General features: G+C 43.7%; 1 protein-coding gene across 1 annotated transcript in view; it reads right to left on the reverse strand.

Annotated features, from left to right (window-relative positions):
• Positions 1-4,792: 4,792 nt before the first annotated feature.
• The window catches only part of MACROD2 (mono-ADP ribosylhydrolase 2), a 939,837-nt gene continuing 919,303 nt past the window's right edge, over positions 4,793-25,326 (reverse strand). Inside the window, exons 17-19 of the mRNA XM_054383563.1 lie at positions 14,481-14,564; positions 7,253-7,321; positions 4,793-4,826 (exon numbers count right to left, since the gene is read on the reverse strand). Of these exons, the coding sequence (XP_054239538.1) occupies positions 7,260-7,321; positions 14,481-14,564 (146 nt within the window). The 3' untranslated portion in view covers positions 4,793-4,826; positions 7,253-7,259. The remainder of the gene's footprint in view (positions 4,827-7,252; positions 7,322-14,480; positions 14,565-25,326) is intronic.

The following is a 25,326-nucleotide window of genomic DNA, read 5'->3' on the forward strand; positions in this document are numbered from 1 at the left end:
GCATCAAGAAGGGTGTGTCCAGCAGGCCTAGAGAAGTTCTTCTACCTCTCTATTCTGTCTTGGTGAGACAACACCTGGAATATTGTGTCCAGTTTGGGGCTCCCCGGTTCAAGAGAAACAGAAACCTGCTGGAGAGAGTCTAACGGAGAGCCATGAGGATGATTACGGGAGTTGAGCATCTCCCCTGTGAAGAGAGACTGAGAGCCCTGGGGCTGTTTAGTCTGGAGAAGAGAAGACAGAGGGGATCTGATCAATGTCTATCAATATCTGAAGGGTGGGTGTCAAGTGGAGGGAGCCAGGCTTTTTTCGGTGGTTCACAGTGATAAGACAAAGAACAACGGGTTCAAACTAGAACAGAGAAGATTTCACTTCAACATGAGGAGAAACTTCTTTACAGTGAGGGTGACAGAGCACTGATATAGGCTCCCCAGGGGGGTTGTGGAGTCTCCTCTGGAGACTTTCCAAACCCACCTGCATGCATTCCTGTGTGGACTACCCTAAGTGATCCTGCTCTGGCAGGGGGGGGTTGGACCTGATGATCTCTTGAGGTTCCTATCAACCTCTGATATACTGTTAGACTGTGTGAAACATCAGCACCAAAGGGCTGCTATTCCCTTTATGCCACCCACCACATGCTGGGTTTAAACTAAAATCCTTGATGTACAACCCAGTGGGGTGATGCTCAGTCTGATGGCTACTCTTCTACCAAACCAGCTCCCTGCATGTCTGCAGTTCCTGCAGGAGCAGTGAAGACTGCATCGAGGGTCATGGGGCCAGCCTGGACTACTGACTCAGCTCAAGAACTCACACTGTCAAACTATATTCACTTTAGTGAAAATCTCCAACAACTTAAACCAAAACCCACCTGAAGACAGATACAGATGGGGCTGCAAATTGTCCTGGAAGGACTTACTCAGCTCCTACATTTCCTTGCTTTATGCCTCCTACCTGGGCTTCATGCTTCTGCTGCCCTTCTGCACTGTATCCTCACGCAAACAGTTCATGGTTTCAAAGACTCACTGCTGGTCAAGGACCAAGGTTAAATGAAAAGTGAAATGAAATTATTGTCAGGAGTTGGAAAATGTCTGACACATTTTTATTTTTTTTTTTTTTAAGGATCAGCCAGCCTTCACAAGGAGTTTAAGGTGTCTGGCTCCTTGCCAAATCACTTTGGCAGCCAACCTCTTGTGAGGCTTTCCCTTTGCCTCCCTCACTAAGACTGCGGCTGGCAATGGCAAGAAGGACACCTGATTCACAGGGAATGGCAGCCTACAGTTCAGGGGACTGGATATTCTGCTGACCAAAGTTATCACAGCTCTGTAGAGCTCAGTTCATCCCAGATGAGGATCTGCCCTCCTTGGATCTCCTCAACATTTTGCACAGCTTAAAGTTAAGCTCACTGAGCTTGTTTTCAGCCCTACAGGGACTCACTTATCTAGGTAGAGGGAGCCCTTCACTCCTGGTCTTTTCACAGGATCACAAAAAGAGGAACTGACAGAGGAGACACCCAATGTGATTATTATTCTCCTTCCTTCCAAGGTATTTGTCAATTGCTGCCTCACCTATTAGGACAGGCTGCTTCAATCAAAATCATATTTGGTACAGTAAAACATACAGTATACAGGATGCACACCATGTACCTGCAAGGCCTCCCACTGTAAAACTGCAATCAGCTAGAACCAAGGTGAAGGAACAGCAGGACAAAAAAATTCCATGTCTCAAATGACATGTTCTGCCAAACATGACCCCAGGGATGGGAAAGAAAAGCACCAGAGATGTCTCAAATGAAACAAGGAGCCCCATTGGGGCAATCCCAAGCACAAATGTTGGACAAGGAGTGCCTTGAGAGCAGTCTCAAGGAGAAGGACTTGGGAGTGTCTGTTGATGAAAAACTCAACATGAGCTGGCAATGAGCACTTGCAGCCCAGAAGGCAACTGTGTGCTAGGCTGCATCAAAGGAAGTGTGAGCAGCAGGACAAGGGTAATTCTCCCACTCTGCTCTCATCAGACCCCACCAAGGGTCCAGTTCTGGAGCCCCTCAGCATAAAGAGTTAGGGCTGTTCAGCCTGGAGAAAAGAAGGCTCTGGGGAGACCTTCTAGCAGCCTTCCAATACCTAAAGGGAGCCTAAAAGAAGGCCACTTTTTTACAAGTGGTTCTTGTGATAGGATGAGGGGGAACGGAAGATGGAAGAGGGTAGATTTAGACTGGATATTAGGAAGAGATCCTTGACAGTGAGGGTTGGGAGACACTGGAACAGGATGCCAAGGGGGGTTGTGGAGGAGGTGTTCAATGCCAGGATGGACAAGGCCTTGAGCAACCTGGGCTGATGGAAGGTGTCCCTGCCCGTGGCAGTGGGGTTTGATCTATATGAGCTTTAAGGTCCCTTCCAGCTCAAACCATTCCATGAACCTATGATGCAAGGGTGCTCAGAGAACAAGGAATGCTCTCTAGCACTACTCTACATCAAATTCATGGACTTACGTCAGCCTGGTCACTCCTCCTGCGGTCGGTCCAGTTCGGTTACACATCCACCTCTCTCTGGCACAAACGGGTGACAAAGAAACTCAAAGATCTTCTCTAGTGCTAGTGCCACCTGGGTTAATGAGTTAGGAGTCAGCACATGGAAACACTCTTCTGATCCCAGCACAAGCAAACATACTGGAGTCACTCATAGGGAAATAGGGACCTGTCTTTCTAGGGTTCAAAATCTCTGAGCAAAACCTGGGGCTTTTCACATTTTTCTACCTGTTGTTTGTCCCAACACCCTTTCAAACTGACCTGCAGCTGATGGCAGCCACCAATTGCCACAGGCAGTGATAGACATGTTAGGGCCACAGCTGAATCACTGCTGCACAGGCAGATGCTTTATTGCCAAACCTACCCTACCAGGGACAAAACCAGATCACAGGATCTGGTGGTTTTGGTTGCTCATTTGTTGTTTTTTTTTTTTTTTTTGCCAGCTAGTAAATAACTATTTTGGGATTGATGCACATTTGAAATTAATTAAAAAAAAAACAAAAAACAATTAATTCACTTGAAATGATCCACTTATTACCAGCAGCATTTAAAAATACAGTTTGTGGCACATCCCACCCTGGACCTGGGTTGTGTGCTCATCCATCAAGTGTATTGTCTATCGGTTTTGGTTACAGCACGGTTGGGAAATGTATGTAAAACCCTTTTGTTCCTTTCCTAAGAATTTCAGCAGAGCATTTGCTGGCAGAACAATTGACATATGGTGAGACAGTCTTTCCCAAATAACTGTTAATTGCCTTTTTTTTAATTAAAAAAAAAAAAAAAAAAGAGAGAGATCATGCATATGCAATGGAAAATATAACGAGGGCTCACACGAGATACAGTGTGAAGTTGTTAAAGCCAGGAGCTGTACTTAAAGATGCCTTGAATGCTGAGTGCCTGCTACCCATTGTCACTCACAGGCTTGAGGAGGTAACTGTTGCCTACCTGCAGCCAAAGCCCATACTTACAGCACTGATTTTGTGGTGCATGGAGCTAAGGAGGAAAGAGCAAGACTGACTTGGGGTGCTGACTGTTTGAGGTCACATATATCCTTTATGTGTAGGACCCAGAGAGTGACATGGCACACAGTGGGATGGCCACAGGAGATGAGTCTCTTTAGCTTGGAGTAGAAGAGAAGACTGAGAGGTGACCTCATTAACCTTTATAAAGATGTGAAGGGCAAGTGTCAGGAGGCTGGAGCCAGGCTCTGCTCAGTGATATCCAATGACAGGGCAAAGGGCAACGGTTGCAAGCTGGAGCATAGGAGGTTCCAAACGAACATAAGGAAAAACTTTTTCACTGTTGAGAGTGACAAAACATTGGAACAGATTGCCCAGAGAGGTTGTGGAGTCTCCTTCTCTGAAGACGTTCAAAACCCACCTGGACAAGTTCCTGAGTGACCTACTCTAGGTGATTCTGCCCTGGCAGAGGGGTTGAACCGGATGATCTTTCAAGGTCCCTTGCAGCTCTTAACCTTCTGTGATTTGCCATGCCAGAGAGAAACACGAAAGGGAGAGCCACCAAAGCTTTGTGATGATAGAGTTAACGTGCAAGCTCTACTTCCAGCATGGACACGAGGAAATCCAGACACCACCTCTTCTAGCAGCCAGGGTTTGGACATGGCAGCCTGCTGGTGGGTGCTGGCAGGAGCTGCTGATCAACATGCCTGAAGGTGGACAACACGTGGGTTTGTCCCTATCAATGTTCTGAGATTGTGGAGCATCTAGTCTTTCAAATCCCTGGCACAAGGAGGGTGGCTGGTTATCAGTCTGTGTGGATTATCATCCTTTGTGGCAGTTCATGTTCCTGAAGAAACTCTCCATTTATATCATCTTAGGGAACTGTTTTAAAAAAAGGAGGAGGAACTGGTTGGGAGGAGAATAAACTGTCTCCCACAGGTTGCCTGCGGGCAGTACCATAACTAGGAAAGAAGATAAAGATGCTAGAAAAAGGGGGGGGGGGGAGGGGGGGGGAAGGCCTGGAAACAGGCCACTGATGATAAGATGCAGAAGGAAAAGAGACCCAATATAAGACAGGGACTCACAGTTCAGAAGAAACTGTTGTAATTGCAGGAATAATTGCAAAACATTGTTAGAACTGGGAAGTTATGTTTCTTTCCAACAGGCTTACAGAACAAAATGCAATGAAGAACAAAGAAATTAAAGCAAAGAGTCATTTCCCCAAAGCTCCCTCCCTCCCAACCCATGGAGCATATCTGTGTGCTCTTTTCTGCCAAGAATGATGTTGTAGGATGTCAGTGCCTGTTCATCAGGTCCTGGGGTCTTTCCTCTCCTGCATCCTTCCTTTGCTGCAGCCAGGGAGAGAAAAGAAAGGGGGGAAAAAAGGCACAATTTCAAATGTTTGCACAGAACCCAAGTTTCATGTTTCTAGGAGAGATGCTTACATTTTCTATTGCATGAGCAGCACATGTGTGTGTGTCACACAGTGTATAAATAACAGCCATTATTATCTCCCCAGCAAACTATCTGTGCTCATTGGAGTCCCTTGGTTTTCTGTAGCAGTGTGCCACCTAGCTTGAGAGCAGAGACCCCCAGCTCTGGAGGGTCTGTGCTTCTGTGCTAGACCACAGAACACGTTAAAGCCAACACATTAAAATACTAAACATAGCAAGCAAATAGATCTCCTTGGCTCTGGAAGACCCAAGTGAGACCCTTTGAAGCATAACAGGCTGATCAATACTCCCCAGGGACCTTGCAATTAAAACAGCAGCAACAGGGCCAGGAGGACTTCAACAGAGAGCTGCAAAGGACCTGATGCCTGGTTCCAATCCTGCTCATGCTGTTAAAATGCTGCATAAGGCATGGTGCAGCCCAGCTCAGGCTCCTTTGCTTCAGAAAGGTGCCAGCAGAGCCAGCTCTTGTAGTGAAATGGAAGAGATTTATTAATTGATTGCTAATTGCGGTATGACTCCTGTGAACTCTGCCTTCATCAAGCAAAAACAATTCCAGCCCAAATCAGTCACAGGTATTAATTTCCATTTCCAAAATGCAGCATGAAGCACAGATTTCCTACAGGCTGCATGAAAGCAGTAATAACCATCGGGTACACTGTTTTTAACCTGAGGAAGGGTATGAGCTTTCCATAGATTTTTAACAGTGAGGATTTCATTAGTTCCTCTTCCTTTTTTTGATTAAACCAGGAGCAAGGAGAGTGAGAAAGAAGCATCGTGGGAAGCTGTAATTTAACGACAACGTTGTCTTCTAGCTTTGCTTCAGTACTTTTTCCCCAAGACCCCATCAGGCCTATTTCTCACTTCAGCAGTACAGCATATCGACAAGGACAGAGAGCTATGCTCAGTAATAAGACCTTGTATTTTAAATCTCTGTGATACAGCTGCTGCTATTGTGAAGCTGCTATATTTGGTCTTGAGCTACATGAAATGCCGTTACAGGCATATCATAATGCATCTTGCTGCGTGTGGCATTGGCATCTCGTGATAAGCTGGTGCCCCCAGCATAAGAAGCACATCTAAGTGTTGGAGGAGGGCCATGAGGATGATCAGAGGCTGAAGCACCTCCTCTATGGGGACAGGTTGCGAGAGCTGGGGCTGTTCAGCCTGCAGAAAAAAAGGCTCTGGGCTTCTAGCAGCCTTCCAGTACCTGAAGGGGGTCTAAAAAAAAGCCAGGAAGGGACTTTTTACAAAGGATTGTAGTGATAGGATGAGAGGATTTAAGATGGATTTAAGATTGAGGAGGGTAGATTTAGACTGGATATTAGGAAGAAATTCTTTGCAGTGAGGGTGGTGGGACACTGGAACAGGTCACTCAGGGAGATTGTGGATGTCCCCTCCCTGGAGATGTTTGAGGCAGGATTGGATGAGGCCTTGAGCAACCTGGACTAGTTGGGGCGGGGGGCGGTGAGGGGTGTCCTTAATATGCCACACCTGGCAATGCCAGGGGTGTTGGAACTAGATGATCCTCAAAGTCCCTTCCAACACAAACCGTTCTACCAATCTATGAACCCTACACCAAAGCAAGTGGTGTGCTTTTGAGGGAGAAATGGTAACTGCTTCTTGTAACCCCGGCTGAGCCTCAGCCTTCCTAAATGCGTTCATTTTCATCCAGGGGTGAGGCTGGTTATGCCTACAACAAACTCTGCTGCAGCAACAACAACGACACGCTCCTGCCACAGCACTGTCGAGGAGCGTTGTAAAGCCATACAGAGTTCCACCAGGCAGCAGAGCTCCGGGAGGCAGCTGGCTGCCTTTGCCTTGTTTTGCAGTGGCGTTGCTGAAGTGACGGCAGGCATGGGAGCGCCAAGGGCACTAAAGCCCCGGTGACGTGAACCTGTTGTTCCCAGAATACAGATCGTACCGAGCCCAGCTCGCTTCCAACCACTATAAATTGCCTGTCATTTTCCTAAGCAATGCCAAAAATTGTTCACTCAGTTACTCTTCAGTTCCTTATCTCAGCTGCTGTCTTGCTTTCTGATGATCTAAGACTGTCTAAATCCATTACGGCTGCAGACTGCTACTATAATATTTACTTGACAAATCAAGTCTGCTGGATATTTTCCTTTTTTTTGGGTACAATACAGGCCATATTAGACAACCCTCTTCCTCTGTATTCTCTCTGTATTGTCTTCTCTTTTTTTTCCCCCTCCTTTTTTATTATTATTTCTTTAATTCTACTTTTAACTAAGGTAATTTTTAAGGCAAATTTTCAAACAGAAAACGGAAAATAAGGGAGAAAAAAATAGATATCAAGGCCTTACCTGCTACTTAAGCTTCCCGCTCTGTGTCCTTAGGATCAGTTATACTTTCAACTTGACTATTCATTTCAGCTGGAAACAAAACAAGACAGTCATCAAATTCTATTTATGATGCTTGTTAAGTTTATTGCATTGAGTAACAACTGCTTCTAACCCAAAGAGGAAATTTATTGCATGAATCAATTCTACACCTTAAACCCATGAAAAAGTCTCTCAGGTGAACCATCCTAACCTGTGATCCCACAGAAACCCCGACCAGCAGTCCTGCCACAGTGCAGACTTCAGCATCCTTAGAAATGCAAGCCTTTAAGCTAGATTTTCCCTTTGGTCTGCATCCATCTGGTTTGACTTTGGCACCCCATCAGAGATGCTCAGCTCCAGAGCTCAAGCACCTTCCTTTGTCTGTACACTACAGGCAGAGAGATACAGGTAGCTCCAAAGGCTGATTCAGAGTTTCGCTGGGCTAAGTGGTCTCCACCCTCTGATTTCAACACTTGCAGGCTTCTGACAAAGACCCTGGCAAGACCTGGGGCTGAGCTGTCACCTGCATGCAGATCCATCTCCAGTTACAGAGATGCTGCCACTGTCTCTGGGTGTCCTTGAATTACAAATTGCTGGAGCCTAGGAGAGGAATCAGGGGCAACATCACTATGCTTTTACACACATTAGTTCACAGAATCGTTTCGGTTGGAAAATACCTCTAAGATCAAGTCCAACCATCAACCCAGCACTATCATGCCCACTAAACCATGTCCCAAAGTACCATGTCTACATGTTTCTTGAACTCCTCCAGGAATGGTGACACCACCACCTCACTGGGGAGCCTGTTCCAATGCCCCACCACTCTTTCAGTAAAGAAATTTTCCCTCATATTCAATGTAAACCTCCCCTGATGCACCTGGAGGCCATTTCCTCTTGTCCTATTGACTGGGAGAAGAGACCAACCCCCACCTCACTACAACTTCCTCTAAGGGAGTTGTAGCGAGCAAGAAGGTCTCCCCTTAGCCTCCTTTTCTCCACACTAAACAATCCAGGCTCCTTCAGCTGCTCCTCACACAACTTGTACTCTAGACCCTTCACCAGCTTTGTTGCTCTTCTTTGGACCCACTCCAGCACCTCCACATCCTTCTTGTGCTGAGGGGCCCAAAATGGAACAAAATATTCAAGGTGCAGCCTCATTAGTGCTGAGTACAGGGGCACAATCACTTCCCTGATCCTGCTGGTGACACTGTTCCTGATCCAGACCAGAATGCTCTTGACCTTCTCACCACTTCAGCACACCACTGCCTCATGTTCAGATAGCTGTCAACCAGCACCCTCCCAAGACTGTCGTTGTTGGACAGCTTTCCAGCCACTCTGCCCCAAGTCTGTAGTGTTGCATGGGGTTGGTGTGACCCAAGTGCAGGACCCAGAGCCTTGCCTTGTTAAACCTTATACAAATGGCCTTGGCCTCTTGATCCAGCCTGCCAGGTCCCCCTGCAGAGCCTTCCTAACTCTGAGCAGATCAACACTCTCAGCCAATTTGGTGTTATCTGCATCATACTCCTACAGCTACTACTTCACTTGTGTATTATATCCCTTTACAAAACCAATCTATCTTCTTTTCAAATTACTAGAAAATAAGGAATAATTTAAAAACAAAGCTTAAAGTCATTTTGACCTTTGTCAAAAATATCACCTCAACTATGGCAGGTGCAATTGGTCCTATCTAGGCTAAATAGAGCAGGGTTACTTCAGCACTTGCATTTTTAACATCAATATTCATAATCTGTTCTGCAATGAATTTCAATGGAGCCATTCATATCAACACTTTCCCCCCTTTTTTAACCTTGCTTTATGTCATGGTATCACCAGCAGAATAGCAGTCATTTGACATGGGGTTATTGGGATAAACCTCCAGCCTGAATGGGAGAGTTGCAAACTAAGGGAACATAGGAAGGGGGAGGGGAAAAACAGTGCCCCAGTTCAACAGCTGTGCTACCTCCAGCCAGGCATGGTGCTGTCTTCCTGAGTCAGTGTCATGTCAACACACCTGGTAGGGATTAGATGAATTATTTGTAAATGATTCATCATCCATAGGCAGAATGGATACTGTAACAGCTTCCTGGATACATTCAATGATTACAGGGCTCTGGTGCACATCACATTTAGTGATGTTGCCTTCTTTACAGGCATTTGCATAGCGAAGACTGGATGCTTAATAAAAAATCCTTAAGGGAAGGCTGCTGTGCACTGATGACAGCAGGCTTTCTCAGCCTCATTATGGCTGGCCTGTTGCACTGGCTGGGTTTTCTGAAAATACCGTAAGGCTTCACCTGGATTTTACAGAGATCTCCTGTAAAACTCAGTCTTGATTTGAAACCTAAGGTTAGGCTCCATCAGCACCTCAGATGAGTAGGCCTCCTTCCCTTTCTATTTTTTTATGGCTAGAAGCAGTTGAAACCCATCCACAGTTCAGAAACAACAGAGAAGTGCTTGAGAGGATACAACAAAGGGCTACAAATATGATTAGGAGACTAGAACATCTCTCTTGTGAAGAAAGGTTGAGGGACTTTGAGCTTTTTAGCCTGGAGAAGTGAAGACTGAGAGCAAGGGGGATCTTATCAGTGCCTATAAGTACTTAAAGGGTGGGTGTCAGCAACAGGATAAGAGGTAATGGGCACCAACTTGAACATAGGTAGTTCCATCTAAACATAAAGAGGAAATTCTTTACACTGAAGGCGGTGGAGCAACAGACCAGGCTGCCCAGAGCTGTGGTAGAGTCCCTGTCTCTGGAGTCATTCAAAGCCTGCCTGAACCCCTGCTCTGGCAGGGGGAGTTTGGACTAGGTGATCTCCAGAGGTCACTTCCAACTCCTATCATTCTATGATGCTGTAATCTGTCATGCTGATAGAATGTCAAATAGAGGGGCTCAGATTTCAAACTGTCTGGGAGTGCTTCAAGGGCAGCACAAAAACAAAAGAGAGCCTCAGCACAGGCATGGGACCTGGAGCCCCCACCAGCAGGAAAGCAAAAGTCATCACCAAGTTCCACTTTTGCAGGGCTAATGGCAGCCAGGCATCCTGCATCACCATAGCTAAAAGCATCCAACACATAAGCCACAGTGGGGAGGTGGTTGGTGAGAGCTAAGGCATCGACAGGTTTCACTGTTGGCTTTTTCTGACTTGTTTGTGACTAAGCTCAGCTCTTTGCATTAATGCTGGTAGGGACAGGAAGATCTAACTGAGGGAAAAGCTACAGCAGACCACTGGGTGAACCCCAACAACAGATGTCACCATGAGGCCACCTACACAATCCTCTATATTTAGATGGAAAATAACACAGCAGCGAAGCACCGACTGCAAGAGCAGATGGAAGAGCTGCCACCGGGTACAGGAGGAATGTGACTCACAGCCCTCATTTCCTCCCAGCATGAGTTAGTATCAGAACAATGTTGTTAGCCTTGGGCATGCTACATCCAATCACATCACAAACCAAAGCTGGCCTTCTCCCCATTAAACTATGTCTTCAGAGGTGTTAACCTGCTAACTTATGTTAGCAGTCTTTTTGTACCTACTGTAACACACAACAGCCAGCAGCTCAGTGAAGCATCTGAAGTTCAAGGAGGCTGCATATCTCCTAAACTCACTTCTACCTGTTCCCCTTCTGCAGCCTCATGCAAAGATTTTCATGCCAGAAATGGGCAGTTCTGCACAATGGAAATGGACATTCCTCTGCACTTTCCCTGCCTGTTTTCCCTTAAATTTCGTCCCATAGAGGAGGACTCATCTACACCTTTTCTCACAACCTGTGAGCTGCCTAGCAGCTCTCAAATTACAACCAGGGAAAGATTTTCCCCCCAAAAAACAAGCAAGATGAGAAGAAATAACCCAGCAAATAGTTCACATCTATCAAAGAACTGTGTTGCTGCCAAGCTGGTGGATGTACACCGGCAGCAAGACATCCTGCCCCCTGCATGCTTAAAGGTCAGCTAGCCAGGAGTCACAGTACAGCAGCTAAGTGAAGAAGACAGGCAAGCAAGAGTCTGGAAAACCAATTTTAGAATCATCTGCAAGGCAGTGAACACATTTCCCCACCCCAGGATATCATGCTGTGGAACCTGGATGGCAGAGGACACCAAAATATTATTGCCTTGATTTACAGAGGAGCTCGGTCGGACTCTTACTATGCAAATATAACCTACTTCTTCAGCCACTTCCTAAACAACGTTTCCCTGTTGCATCTACATGACCTGGCTACAGCACAATCAGCTCGAACTCCAGAGTGCCTAGAAAGGACACCAGCTATTTTGAATTCAGCCTGCTGTGCAGTGATGAAACACATACACCTGCTTACTTGGAAGTTACTTGTTTCTTGGATATTACATCAACACCATAAAAAGCATGAGGGTATTAGCTGTTTGCTTTTTAGATTGCTTTGGTGAATCACGTGAAATTCAGGCTGCTGATGGCACTGAATGAGCTCTAAAAACAAAAACAAAAAAAAAAGGAAATTCCAGGTTTGACACCACCTTCCTCTTTTTCTTTCCTCCTACTGTGTCAGCAAGTAAAGATGCAGCTTTCCAAAGGCTTGAAATAAAAAAGTGATCAAGTAACTCCATTGTGAAAGGAGTGAAGAGTTTGATTAGCCTAATACCAGCTGTAAAACAGCATCTACCTTAGTAATCTTCAAAGCTTTGGTGGTGAAAGAAAAGAAGAAGAAGGAAAACAAAGAATACAAAGAATATTGAAAAAGTCTGTTGGCAAGGAACCACCACTGAGGAAATGAACACCAAAGGTGGAGCCTGTCATTATTGAAAAATACTAATCAGCAAATCTGTCCTGGGTACAGAAAACTTAATATTCAGGGGTCTATGCTCTGGCTGTATGTCTGTATAACAGTCCCCATTCAGGTTGATGTGTGCACTGTCTGACAGCTTTCCTGATGGAGAATCAGGCCAGCTTTCAAATTACAATCAGGGCTGAAATATATCACTGTTACAGCCCTGCCCACTAGATGAACCAATATCGAGATCCACCTAAGGTGTCTAAACTCTGCATTTTGCTGTGACATGGCACATGAAATTAAAACACAAGGGCCAGGTTGCCAAGGGGTACCTGGTGATATATGCTTCTGCTTTCAGCTGTGAAGTGATGAGGTCTCCTGGGGTGGAAGGAAAAGGATCAGAGAAAAATAGGCCATTTACATGAAAATGACTGTCAAAAGGAATCTTTTCTCTTTGCTGTTGTTTGGTTGATTTGGTCGGTTTTGTTTTGTTTTTTTTTTTTTTAATCTCAACTAGTACCCAGCACACAAATTCTTCAGGGATTTTTTTTTCAGCAAACTTAACTCTTCAGGTAAAACAGAGCATGACCAGTTTGATCTTTCCTCTGCTCTGATTTTCAAAAAATACATTCTATCTATCTATCTATCTATCTACCTACCTACCTATCTATCCCATATGATATATGTGTATATATAGATAAAATATATATAATGTATATGTATATATACACATTATATATATATATATCTATATGTGTGTGTATATATATATATGTCCACAAGAAAAAAACACCCTGTAACATTATCCTAATACCAACTTAAACTGTAGAGAAAGGAAATCTTCCCTGAACAGCAAAGCATTTTTCTGTGGACTTAGCAAACACCCTTTTCCTGTCCTTTCATACAACTTAGAAAGTTCCCAGAGAAGGGAGTTACCATCTGAGTTATATGTAGAAGACCTCATGAGATAAGTAAGATTTTTAAACAAAGAAACCTATTGAGACCATCATTTCAGAAGCTGTCAGCTGATCCAGCTGTCTTGGCTATGGGCATGTGTTAGAAGAACTATATGATCTTTTTTCTTTCCAGCAGGAAATCCCTTAAGATATTCTTTTAGTAAATTTGGATTTGTTCTCACTAAGTAGCCCAGGCCATCCCAGGGATTTGGAATTCCCATATTTTAATATGCCTATGACTTTTTGGTTTGCTTGCTCAGAGGATAAGGCTTGGCTTTATTCTGCACACTTACCAGTAATAGCATAATCTCTAGTATTTTTAAGAAACAAAAAATTCATTATGCATGCCTTCCTTTCCTGTGCCTACAAGAACTTCCCTATAGGCCAGCACCCAAATCAGCCACTGCTTCAAATGCTGCACCACAATCTGGCATTAGAGAAAGGAAATCAGCATTAGATTCTTTGTGTAACTACCATGAAGAGAGAATGTAATTGTTTCATCTTCGAGATGTATAAAAGTATGCCTGGAATTTCTATTATGTCAGTGCTGAAGAGGTTTAAAGGAGGAGTTAAAAATCAGCATTTGCTACTGAGAATAGTCCACAATAATAAAAGGAGGACTGGAATCCCAATGCCAAAACCTCTGCTGTTTGGAGCAGTAGAGAGGATAGTTTGTGTAAAAATCATGAAAGCCCCTTGTGTATCTCTGTTGAGCTATTAGAGCTCATCCAGAGGAATGATAAGAGATCTGTCTCACCAAAACTAAGCACCAAGATCCATTATTTCTTTGCATACCTGAAGAGCCTAGAAGGTGAATTTTTTGGGTTTACAAATACATTATGCATTGCAGAACTTGAGCAGGGTTCTGGTACTGAGCCCCCTGCCAGGACTCTGCAGGGTTACCTGCTCACTGAGGTCAATGTCAAAGAAATTTCATTTCCAAGTCAGGACACTAGGGTTGGTAACATCCACAATCCTGACTGGAACTGCTGTTGGGTCACCAAATTGTGACAGTTTTATCAATAAATGCTCCAGGGAGAGAACTTCCAATACAGCTACTACACTGAGCTACACATGGACTCAGAAGGAGGAAGGGAAAGGAGCTCCAAGATAGAAGGAGATCAACATACAAGTTGAGTGGTTATACATCCAGTGCTCGGCCCATGACAGTGTTGGGCACTAGTACACAGATTTTCAGTCACACATTTTGATCACACATTGAACTCTGGCCAGTCTGATATCCAGAACAAAATTACAGTGGGCTTCAAATATTGTTTGGTTAAAAGGCATGCAGATCGAACATACCAATCGAACATATAAACCCAGTCAACCAGAAAAGCAGATCTGTGGCATCAAAGAGTACTTCCACCAGACTTCCAAGATGGTAGAGATACTGTAAACTCTCAGGAAGACTCTTGGTTGATGAGAGAACTTTTTTGAGGGGAAGTGTATAAAACAAACCCCCAAAAGGCATACCACTTCAGGACAATTAAAATATTCTAATGACATACCATCCTTATTTGAAACATCTGCTGCTTCACATGCAAGGTCAACTTCCATAGGATCTGCAGAAGTGTCCTCTTTCCCTTGCATCCCTGTAAGGCAAGCCAAAGAAGGAGAAAAATCAGCACTGAACTAATGTGTAATTCTCAGACTCTGTTTTTTCCGTCATCTTCTAGCATGCTCCTACCCTTACAGATTCTGCTGCTGTATGGTGGCTGCCATTAGAGAAAAGCACAGAGGATACAAGGAGTGGGGGGATGATCATGGTTTGAAAAGAATTGCTTGAGTATTTGTAGTGACCTGCACTCTTTTCTAACTGGGATTGTTAACACCACATCATGGTGTGTGCTTCTGCCTCCCTGCCATTCCTCCCTCCTCGTTTTTGAAGAATCACTTCTGCTTACAAAATGCAACATGTGATGAGACCTCATCACACTTACAAAAGTTTCTCTAGCTAGCAGAGTAAAACCAGTTACAGTTCAAATGCACTGGATAGTCAGAAACTAGAATTTGAATTTAGGAAAACACATTTTATTGCTGTAACTCAACATTTTTATCTCTTCTGCCTCAGGCTTCTCTAGAAGTTTAGATTCAATCTCCTAACAATATTTGAAATGAGAAAAAAAATAAAGTGGTTTTGCTGTTTCATACACAGCTCTTCTAACATCCTGCCATTTAGAGTGCCGAGAAGCCAATTTTTAGTTAATTTCCATCACTCCTTTTTGTGGCCACTGTAAAGCCTTTTGCACCTATCCTATGGTTGAACCACAGGATGTCAAGCTCTTGGTTGCTAAGCAATCCAGACGTTTGGGTAGTTATTATGAGGCAGCAAAGCGTAGCAAGGACCAAGACATCTAAAAGCCAGTTTACTCTTAGGAGGAAATCATTTGCCTCTTTAACAACAGAGACTAAATGCTCACAGTCCCATAAAACACCTTAGTCCTCCTTCTGTGGAAATGTAGAATGGGTGGGGTTTTTTAAATGCCTTTCAGTACCCTACAGTTACTTTGGCCATAAGTGTGTGTCTACCACTGAGGTTTTCAGCCAGTTTTCCTTCTAATCGTATTTGCGAGCCAATTTTTGTCATGGAGACTTCAGCCTCCTCTGGGCTCACTATGCTAGCAATGCTGTTCTCATAGGCAACTCCCAGTGTGCTACTTATGGTCCTGCCAAGCATCGAGGACCCAGCACATACAGAAACCAAACAAAAATAGCCACCAGAATGCTCAGTTAGCCATCTCGGGGAGCGTGGGCGAAAGTGCAATGGATGACTCTACAGTGATGGAACTGTCACCCATCACTTTAATAGATCTTATATCTACTACAGAAATCCTTCAGTGGATTGTTGTATCACCAGCCCCACCTCTTCCTCACCAGTTTAGAATCATCTCTCCATGAAAACAAAATGTCTGTAAACATCTGTGACTGTGAACCCCTCATGTCAGTGCATGCTTGAGATGGCTGCTTTGCAGGCATGTCAAATCCTTGATGCTTCCCCAGGGAATTCAGGAATGTCAGTGTGATTTTCTCCTGAGGTTTCTTTGGCACCAACAGGCCTAAGTTTTCCCAGCACTCACCCACAGCTCTTTTTGGCTCATGCAAAACATAAACCCACATCACCCCACCCCATCACAGAATCATGTGCAGGTGGCAGGAACTTGTCAAGTACAAGGCTGAGAAGTTCTGTTCAAAATCCCTGTCTGACTTCTCCTAGCAAAATCAATATAAAATTTGGGTGACTATGAAATCAAGGAAGATAGCACCAAAATTCAGGTTGTGCTAGATTTTGATGATCTGTGAGAAACAGCTCTATGAAAAGCAAAATTTTGGAAAATCAACAGTCCTGCCATGAGTGCAGCCTGCAGCAGATACAGACCTTCCCACCATGACACTCGGATGTGTGATGCTAAATACCAACACACTTTGACTGTCAGCTGATGCCTCTGAATCTGACTTTGCCTCCTCTAAAGTACTGACTATTAAGCAAAGAAAGCAGATATGATATGACAGGTTACATCTTGGCTCCCATTTCCCTAACAGCTAAGATACCTAGTCAGTCTCCTGTTGTCGGCTCCTAAAGACAACTAAAGCTCCCAGGGCTCGTCCTAAAATCTCCCACTAACTAGCTGGCAAGACTGGCTTCACCACACTGCTGAAAGGTTTCTCACTTTCCATTTCAGCAATCTCTCATGCAGATGACAGGCACAAAGGATTATTGGCATTGTGCTGGGTGAAGACAGAGCCTAATTAAAGAGAAGGCATTTTGTGCATGCATGTGTATGTGTGCACACACATGTATATGAACTAATTAGGGCTGCTGTTGCAGGGACAAAGGCAGAAGTTGTGGAGGGCACACAATGCCAAAAGCTACTGGTTCACCTCTTGGGGTGGGCAGCCCTAGAGGGGTACTGTATAGAGTGACAGCAGCAGCAAATTTGCAAAATGACTTTCTGAGAGGCTTAGAGCCATAAACATTGTCAGAAGAGCACTAGTGCGTGTTTTGCTTTTTAACCTTCTTTCCAAGTCTGAATAGCTGATTCCCCACTTTTTGTAGGAGGGGAGCATATTTGTATCAGGGGGGTTTATAAGCATGTATTGATTGCTGGATGTTGTCATCAAGAAAAAGATAGCAGGAAACAATGTTCAGGGACAAAGAAGTCAGAAGATATTTTAAACCTTAACAAAGCCAAGCACCATCACAAACCTTGGAAGGAGGCTTGCACATCATATTGCTCAGTTCTTGGGAAGACTTTCAACCTCACTTAATCTAAATCTTCATTTGTTCCCTTGCTATTATTGTGGGTGGGGGGGTAGGCACATTCACTGTACTGCCATGCATGTGGAAAGGGTATTATCCCAAAAGCTTCTTCCCCGCTCTGCAGCAAACCCGAGTGCCACACATAAAGAAGCCCCTTCCACATGAACAGCAGAACTCGATCAATACCAGAACCGCCTTGACAACCAATTTATCCTAGAGGCCTCCCCTCACCTGCTTGTTTTGATTGCTTCGGGTTAGAGCACAAATAAGTGAGGTATTTCAGGTCTCCAAGCAGGAGCTAAGAGTTACCAAAGGGGAGGGAGTCTTGGAGATACCAGTTTCAATTTCAATTACCATTTCCAATTGCACTCCTGACAGAGCTCATTACCTGAACCCTTTGCAGGGTTGCATAACCAGCCTAGCACTAAATGACAACAGGCTTCTGGTGCAGGCAAGAATGGCTCCCAGCTTTTTGAAATGCACCAAATAAGCACATACTGGGAAGACAGAAATCTCTGTACTGCTGTTTCATCTTTTTTGCCTCCTTTATAGTCACAACCTGTCAATAGTACCACGTGGTTACAGCTAATGCACTCTTCACTCTCTAGAGACACATGGTTCCAGATTCAGAAGATTAACAAGAAGATGTGGTGGTGGTTAATACATTAGCATCCATTTTAAAAGTGCTCAAATCCAAAGGTCAGATATCTTTTCTCCACAACCCTGATAAACCCTAACAAGTAAAAAGTCTAACTCTCCTCCTCCTCTCTTTGCACAAGGTTCTACACCTATTTCAAGTGATAAAACAGGCCAACGACACAGGCTTAGAAGCTGTTAACACAGAGCAATCCATAAAACTCATTTCTACCTCATCAGCAGCAAGGCTTCGCTATGTACTGTGGAGCGCCTTCATAACCAGGAGAGGCAGGCAGGCTCTTCTCCCAGGTAATTCAAAGCAAAATCCCAACACAGTCTCTTCAGAATCAATGAATCACTCCTGGAAGGCACCTGAATTGGGTTTCTGCTCTGAGCTGCCCACTTTAAGGGAGTTTATTTCTCTTTGCTGACTGGGAGATCGCTCTCTCGGCAGTGCTCAGCCTTCGAGCCCGGCCTTGGTAGAGTCCTCATACCAGGTGTGGGTAAGGGATTATCAAGTGGGCTCTGAATCAGGAATCAGGATTTCTTCTATTAGTTACCAGCTTGTTATAAGGTTGTAGAGCAGCTTTAAGGCAAACAGAAAACCACATTTCATGCTTACAGGAGTTCTGTCAGCGCAACAAGGTGACATTAAGATAACTTAAATATTCCCCAATTTTAGAAGTCTTGCAACCCAGTGGGAAATCCTGGCCCTAAGATAATTCTGAGTATTTGAGGAAGAAAAAAGTGATCACTAATACAACAATCCAGACAGCTACATCTATTTTTACAGGCAAAATGGCAAGGTCATTATTCCCATAACATGCCTGCCCAGCAATTTTGGGTGTTGTCACAGAAATCCCAGTAAAATACTATTGGGCCCCTGGACAATCTGCAACCAGGGGAAGAAGTTAATTAGTTGTCAATTATTTGCAGAGCAGTTGCTTTTACTCATGTTATCACTTTGAAAAAAATCACCTCTGTCATTATGCACTATGAAAAACCACACTGCAGCTATTCTGAACAACTCTGACTTCCCTGATTCATACCCACTGAATAAAATCTATTGTTTTGGGTTTAGCTGTAAATACACTTCCCATAATTGGGAGACTCTGAGAGATGGAGGCTCGTTAAAATCCAAATTTCCCTGGTTAAAATGTGAAGGCACCGTTTTTCATCTGCAGCAACAAAAAAAGACAAAGCTCTTCTGACCCACAGCTGCATTGTCTTATCTGTCAAAACTTGTTCCATTTTTCTTGCTCTGCAAATAGCCAGAGATGATTTTTCCTTCTTCCCTTCATTTCACTGTAGCTCTTTGCTAATGTGACTGTCAAGCCTTCATGTACTTTGTTTACTGCTGTTTTTTAGCAGCATTATAACTGCTGCTTCACTTAGAAACTGAAGCTGTCCGTGATACAAGGGGCTCAGTTTGACTCCTGCTTGATACCTCCATCCGGGATGACTGACCCTTTTAACCACATAAAATTCTACCACATAAAAGATTTATGCTGTCTTTTTGTATGGCTCTACATGTAAAACCACCCTACCTGCAGCTTTCCAAGCTCTAAAACAAACACAGCAATAGCAGCCTGTCTGCACTTTGTTATGTTCAAGTCAGCAGGCAGCTTTCCCCCTCACAGCCCTACTGCAAGGCACAGGTCGAGCACAACAGAGCGGAGTCTGAAAGAATGGAACCACCACAGAGGTGCCTCTCACAATTCAGCGTGGCTTTGCTTTGCTAGCAACAAACCTTTCCATCTGTTAAATCAGGAATATTCTACCTTGATCAACCCCCCCACCCCCAAAACAAAACAAAAATCAAACCCAAACCACCCTGGCAATTAGGATGAAAAGCAAACTCAAGCATGCAGGTTCCCAAGCAAGGAGGGTGTGCTGGCTGGGCCGCTAGCTTTGCCAGGCCTTTGAAGGCACCGAGCATCACTTCTTAATGCCACACGTGGGCTGTGGGGATTGATGTTGCAGCCCCTACATTGTTAAATGGGCTGTTACCCTCCCTTTTGGCATGTTGGCTTTGTCTCCCAGAGTAACCCAGCGCAATGAAGCTCCCGGTCCCTCCAGTGTAGCGTGAGCATCTCAGCTCTCTGTGTTTGTGCACGCAACTGTACCTAAAGGCATCGCCTGCTTCCAGCCACTGTTATTTCCAGCTCAAGCTGAACCGCAATTTTTTTAAACGAGATTTAGAAGTGTCTAAGATCCGCTTATCCCTATCCCCTTCCAGCCCTTTATTAAACATACTGTTAGTAAATCTCATTATGCCTCCTTTTCCCTAAAGGTGGGAATGGCAGGGTAGTGAGGATTGTCTCTAAGCAATCTGGTCCATAAAGCCCATACAAATTTGGCATCTCTAAAATCGCTAATGCCCATCAGGAGCTCTTTGTCTCCTTTGTCTCTTGGTAACAACAGGATAAACCTGCACAGCAGGCATATCGTTGAACACAAGGGTGTATGGTTTTAAGGAAAGACCTTTTGAATCTCTCTTTTTTCCTCTGAAAAAATCTTTAGCTATGTAAGAAGCCAAGTTCCTGTTTTTCAGAAGCTCTTTCTGTGAAACCTCTCATCAGATGAGAAGCCTGCAGCACAGAATATCTGAAATGGAGCACCCAAGAAGCTTTCAGCACCTTCTTCAATCACTGGCTGTTAGCTAAAACATTGCCTGGTTGTATTCAAACTAGCAGATCACCTGTCCCAAACAGCTTCCAAAGCTCTGGTGCTCCATTTCCCTGCCTATAAATAAAGCAGACAGCGTGCTCAGCAGTGCTACGAAAACCGCATGTTTATTCACTTTTCTTTCCTATTCCATCATTTTCCCTGCCATCATCAACCATTTATGAAGCTTGTAAGTGAACTCATTCAGTTCCTGCTTTCTGATTCTAAAAAGCCATGTAGGTGTGAGGAATTGCATTGTGGCCACAGGAGCAAGTTTGTTGAGCAACCACTGTCTGCCAGAATAATACCTGCACCTCCACTCCCATCACAACAGGATTTTCTCTGCAGTCTCACAGTGCTCATTACCATGGTACCTAGTCTGCCCCCAGCTGTCCTTGTATGGCAAGTTTAATTCCTTTTGTAACCACCAATCTGGGGTGAGGAGTCAGTCCGTAATTTTGAAGAACTGCTCTAGGAGCCCAACAGCTTTAATAAGCCTTGCCTTCCCCTCCAACATGAATAACTTAATAGCTTGTGCTGCTGCTGGATTTTCCATCAGCACATACTGTGCCCCTTCTCCATTTCAATCTTGCATCCATCCTATTTTCTGAGCATTTCAAACGATCTCGAGACAACTGCAGCAAACCAATAAACTGTGAAAGCAAAGAGGTCCTGACTCTCCTGAGCAGTCCAGATCTGTCAGAATGCCCTTCCATTTATTTCAGAAAACGGGAAGAAAGTTTCCATTTCCCTCTGAAGGAGCCACACCAAACAGAAGAGACCATGCCAGTCCTCATTCCTGAGCAGCTGCATGACAACTAGGTGGGTGCTGTGTGTGAACAGAAACAATATTTTTAAAAGAAATTATAAAGAAAGGGTGAGGAGGCAGAGATTAAGAACCTGTGATCACACAAATAGCAAACTGCCCCAGAACTGGAAGTTAGAAGAGTCCCTTTCAGACAAGCACCCTCATTTTTGACTAAGTCCCCACTTCCCAGCTACAGAGGATAGGACTATGGGGTAAAGAAATGTGCCATCCACACAGCACGGGGTGAAGAAGAAGTGTGCCATCCACAGAGGATGAACTCAGACTTTGCCTGAGTTTCTGGTAGCATACATGCAGAGCTGCTCACCCCTGTGGCTACAACCATTTATTTCTGGGGTCACTAGTTCTGAAAAAGGTTACTGAGTCAAACAGGAGCCCTGGAAAATACTCTGTTCAATTCCTCTTTGTGGAAACTATTGCCAAGAAGAGACTATCACGACAGTTGGACTCGATGATCTTAGAGGTATTTACCAATCAAAACAATTCTATTTGAAGAATGAGCATCAAAGTACCAGGGAAGAGCAGCAAAAGGGTAAATAAGGAGGGTGCATGAATCTACCTGAAAGGCAGGAACAATATGCAGCTCAGGAGAAAGACTCTTCCCTGTTAATCATCCAGAGACCTCGACCTAAATTTTGCAGCTTAAAGAGAAACTGAATATTCACAGCAAGAAGAGGAGTATGAAGTTCAGCAAAGTTCTGCTAACAGATGGAGCTTTACAGGTAGAATTCAAACATTTTGTGAAATAAAGGTATGTATAGAAAGCCACTATGAAAAATAAAAATCAATTTAAAACCCCCAAATAAAAAAAAAATAACCCAGACCTCAAGAGAAACTTGGTAAATACACAACGCACCCAGTTGAAATGCCTTGCTCTTTGGAAAGAGTATTTGCATTTCTAAAGGCTCATCACATCCTGACTGTGCAATTCTATTTTAATTCTTAGAAACCTGCTAGATTCCTAAACCTGAACATAACATGAAACTCATTTGCTTGAAAAGAAATGGTAATTGGCAGCACTCAATAACAAAGACTTTACAGGTGATACTTATCATATCTTTTTCCCCTACTGAGACACATGTTCAACAATAATTTTCCAAAAACAATTAAAGAACTGTACTTTCTTTCTTTCTTTTTTTTTTTTCCTCCTCAAACTGAGCTCTGCTTTGACTCTTTCAAAGACAAAATTTTACAGTCAGCTTTAACTATGTTGTGATAAACACAAATCTCCTCTAAAGGACTTTGACAACAAGCTCCTCACCTGTTCCACTTCTCTGGGCTCTTCTTTCAGGCCTGGATGGTGACTCATCAAAACAGAGCAGATGTTTAAATAAAACACACAGAGGCACACGTGTATGCATGTGTCTATATTTACATTCAAGGGCAGTAAACTTCATAAATAAATGACTGAGGGTTGTTTTCCCTCTGTAAAGAAGGGAATAGCTGAGTGATAGATGGTGGTGCTGGATGCATTACCCTAGGCAATCCTTCCCATTCTGCTCGGGAAGTGCCTTGCTCCCTGTAGAGAGAAGCCATCACTGAAATGTGGCTTTTGGAGACTTGTGTGGCTTTCTCTGTCAGAGGATGTCATTAATGCTGACTGCTGCCTCCATTGCTCCGGTGGAAGCCTGGCATCCACCTCTACAGCAGTGAGCCAGCCAACAACAGCCAGCCTCAAAGGCATGTGAGGGAAAGCAAACATATTGCAAGTGTTACATTGCTTCCTAATTTCTTTTGATAACTGTATGAGGATAGGAGCAAAATTTTACAGTGATGACGTGGAGCAAGATGTTTCCAGAGGAAATAACAGAACTATATCAGAGCAAAGGCTGGTCTAACCTCTGGCTGCCCTGCGTCAGCAGGCAATAACTACATCCTCTGAACACTGTTTGTAGAAATTATCTAAGAAAGTACCACAATCTCCAAATGATTGCATAGGCAGAGGGAAACACATGCCACCAACTCCCAAACCAAGCCAAGCCTAAAAGAACAGCCTAGTTACTACTATGGGCATTTCCATTTCTTTGGTGGCAGTCATGCTCTTCTACCCGTTTCAGCAGCACGCCTTCAAATCAACTTTCACCACTGACATTTTGGGGAATGAGTGAAGTGCAGAGCCTGACAGCAATAGCATAGCTGGTGTTTAACAGCTCAAACACCCACCTGTCCCCCTGACACTCACCTCCTCCCACAAAGCCAAGAGAACTTCCAACATGCTGAAAAGCACAATGCAAACATGTCTCCTGTGGGCTGCTTTCAGAAAGAAGCAATTCACCAGCCTGGGTGTTATCATGTGCGCTGTAGGAGCCTATCACCACACAATGATTAGCTGGGCTGGTATTTGCTGGCAAGGATGGATTTAGATTACCAAATCAGTAAGGTTTATTTGCTCTATTTCTTAAGAGAAAATTTTAAGACCAAACTAAAAACTCATAGTGCAGGCTAGAAATTTTTTTTTCCCACAACAAAGCTTCCAAAAAAGCAATTTTGCAGGCCAGGACAAAAGCAAGTGTCAGTACTGGCAGTCATACATTTGCCTCTCTTTCTCATGGAGAGCCATTATGCAATGTTGTCTGAAATTATAAATGTTCCTTCTGGCTCACAATGGGAAACAACACTAATATGCATCACAGGGTGTGAGATAAAATGTGTGGTGCTGTTGCTGCCTTTGATTTGTCTTCCATTTGTATTGGCTCTCAGTAAGAACTACACAAAGAACTGCAGATTTTTCTTCTCAACTTTTTCACATTTCATCCTTTGGTTCATAAATTCTAGGGTCTAACTAGGATGTTACAGCTGAGACAGGAATTTACATTTAGGTAACATAATGGAAAGACTACTAATAACCATAATCCTGCCCCTCCAAAGAGCTCCCAGAGTACTTCCCAAGTGACCTCAGCTTTGTAAAACAGGCATATAGCTTACTTGCTTTAAGACGAAAATTTCTTTTTCTTTTTCCAGTAACCTAACATTTGTTGTTTGTTGGTTTGGGGTTTTTTTTGTTTGTTTGTGGGGTTTGTTTTGGTTTGTGGTTTTTTTTTTCCCCAGGGGTTTGTTTTGGTTTTTTGTTTTGTTTTGGGTTTTTGTTTGTTCATTTAGTTTGTTTGGGTTTTGTGTTGTGGGCTGTTTTTTTTTGCTGTTGTTGTTGTTGTCTGTCTGTTTGTTTTTTTTTTCCCAGTTGATTCCTCATTTCCTCTAACCCTGGCCATCCTCTATAATTTTTATTTCCCTTGATATTACTCAGTCTCACTCCCTGTGCTGTCCCTGACTTAGTCTCTAGCTATGGAAATGGCTCCAGCTTGTAGTCTGGGGAAAAAACAAACAAACAAACATACAAACAAACAAACAGAAAAAGACACTGAGCACAGTGAGGGCAGGTGATGACTACAAGAGAAAGGCCACTTTCTTTCTTGCAAGATACAAAGAAAATAGATAATAGACACCCACAGACTGTGGAACACTTAAGAGAGACAGGTTTAGTTTTTTTTTTTTTTATTCAGGACTCCACTCAAGGGGCCTCTAGTCATAGCCAAACAAAAACCCAGCAATATGCATTACAGCCACAGTAAATTGCTCTAGTGAATTCCTCAGTCAGGTTCATCAACTCTGACAGGTACCAATGTTAAAACCCAGGTTAGACCATGGGAGGATTATGACTAAACCATTGGGTAAAACTTGGTAAAACTTGGAGCAATTAATTTGCAAAGCTTAGGTACATTTTTTTTTCTCGACCATTTTGCCTTCACTTCAAATTGTTGAAGATTCTTCAAAGTAATGTTATCTCTTGAGGCACCAAACAGAAACTAGAGGCCAAAAATACAAACCACATAAGAGAGTCTGAACAAAAGTCTTTAAGAAATAAAGAAGAGGAGGGGGAGGTAATTTTCAGTTCTGCCTCAATATGTTTCTTATCAGAGAACATACTTTCAAAAAGACCAAGATTTTTCCCTGCAGCACTGGAGATTGT

The sequence above is a fragment of the Indicator indicator genome, chromosome 9 (genome assembly GCF_027791375.1).
Source record: "Indicator indicator isolate 239-I01 chromosome 9, UM_Iind_1.1, whole genome shotgun sequence".
NCBI classification, from domain to species: domain Eukaryota; kingdom Metazoa; phylum Chordata; class Aves; order Piciformes; family Indicatoridae; genus Indicator; species Indicator indicator.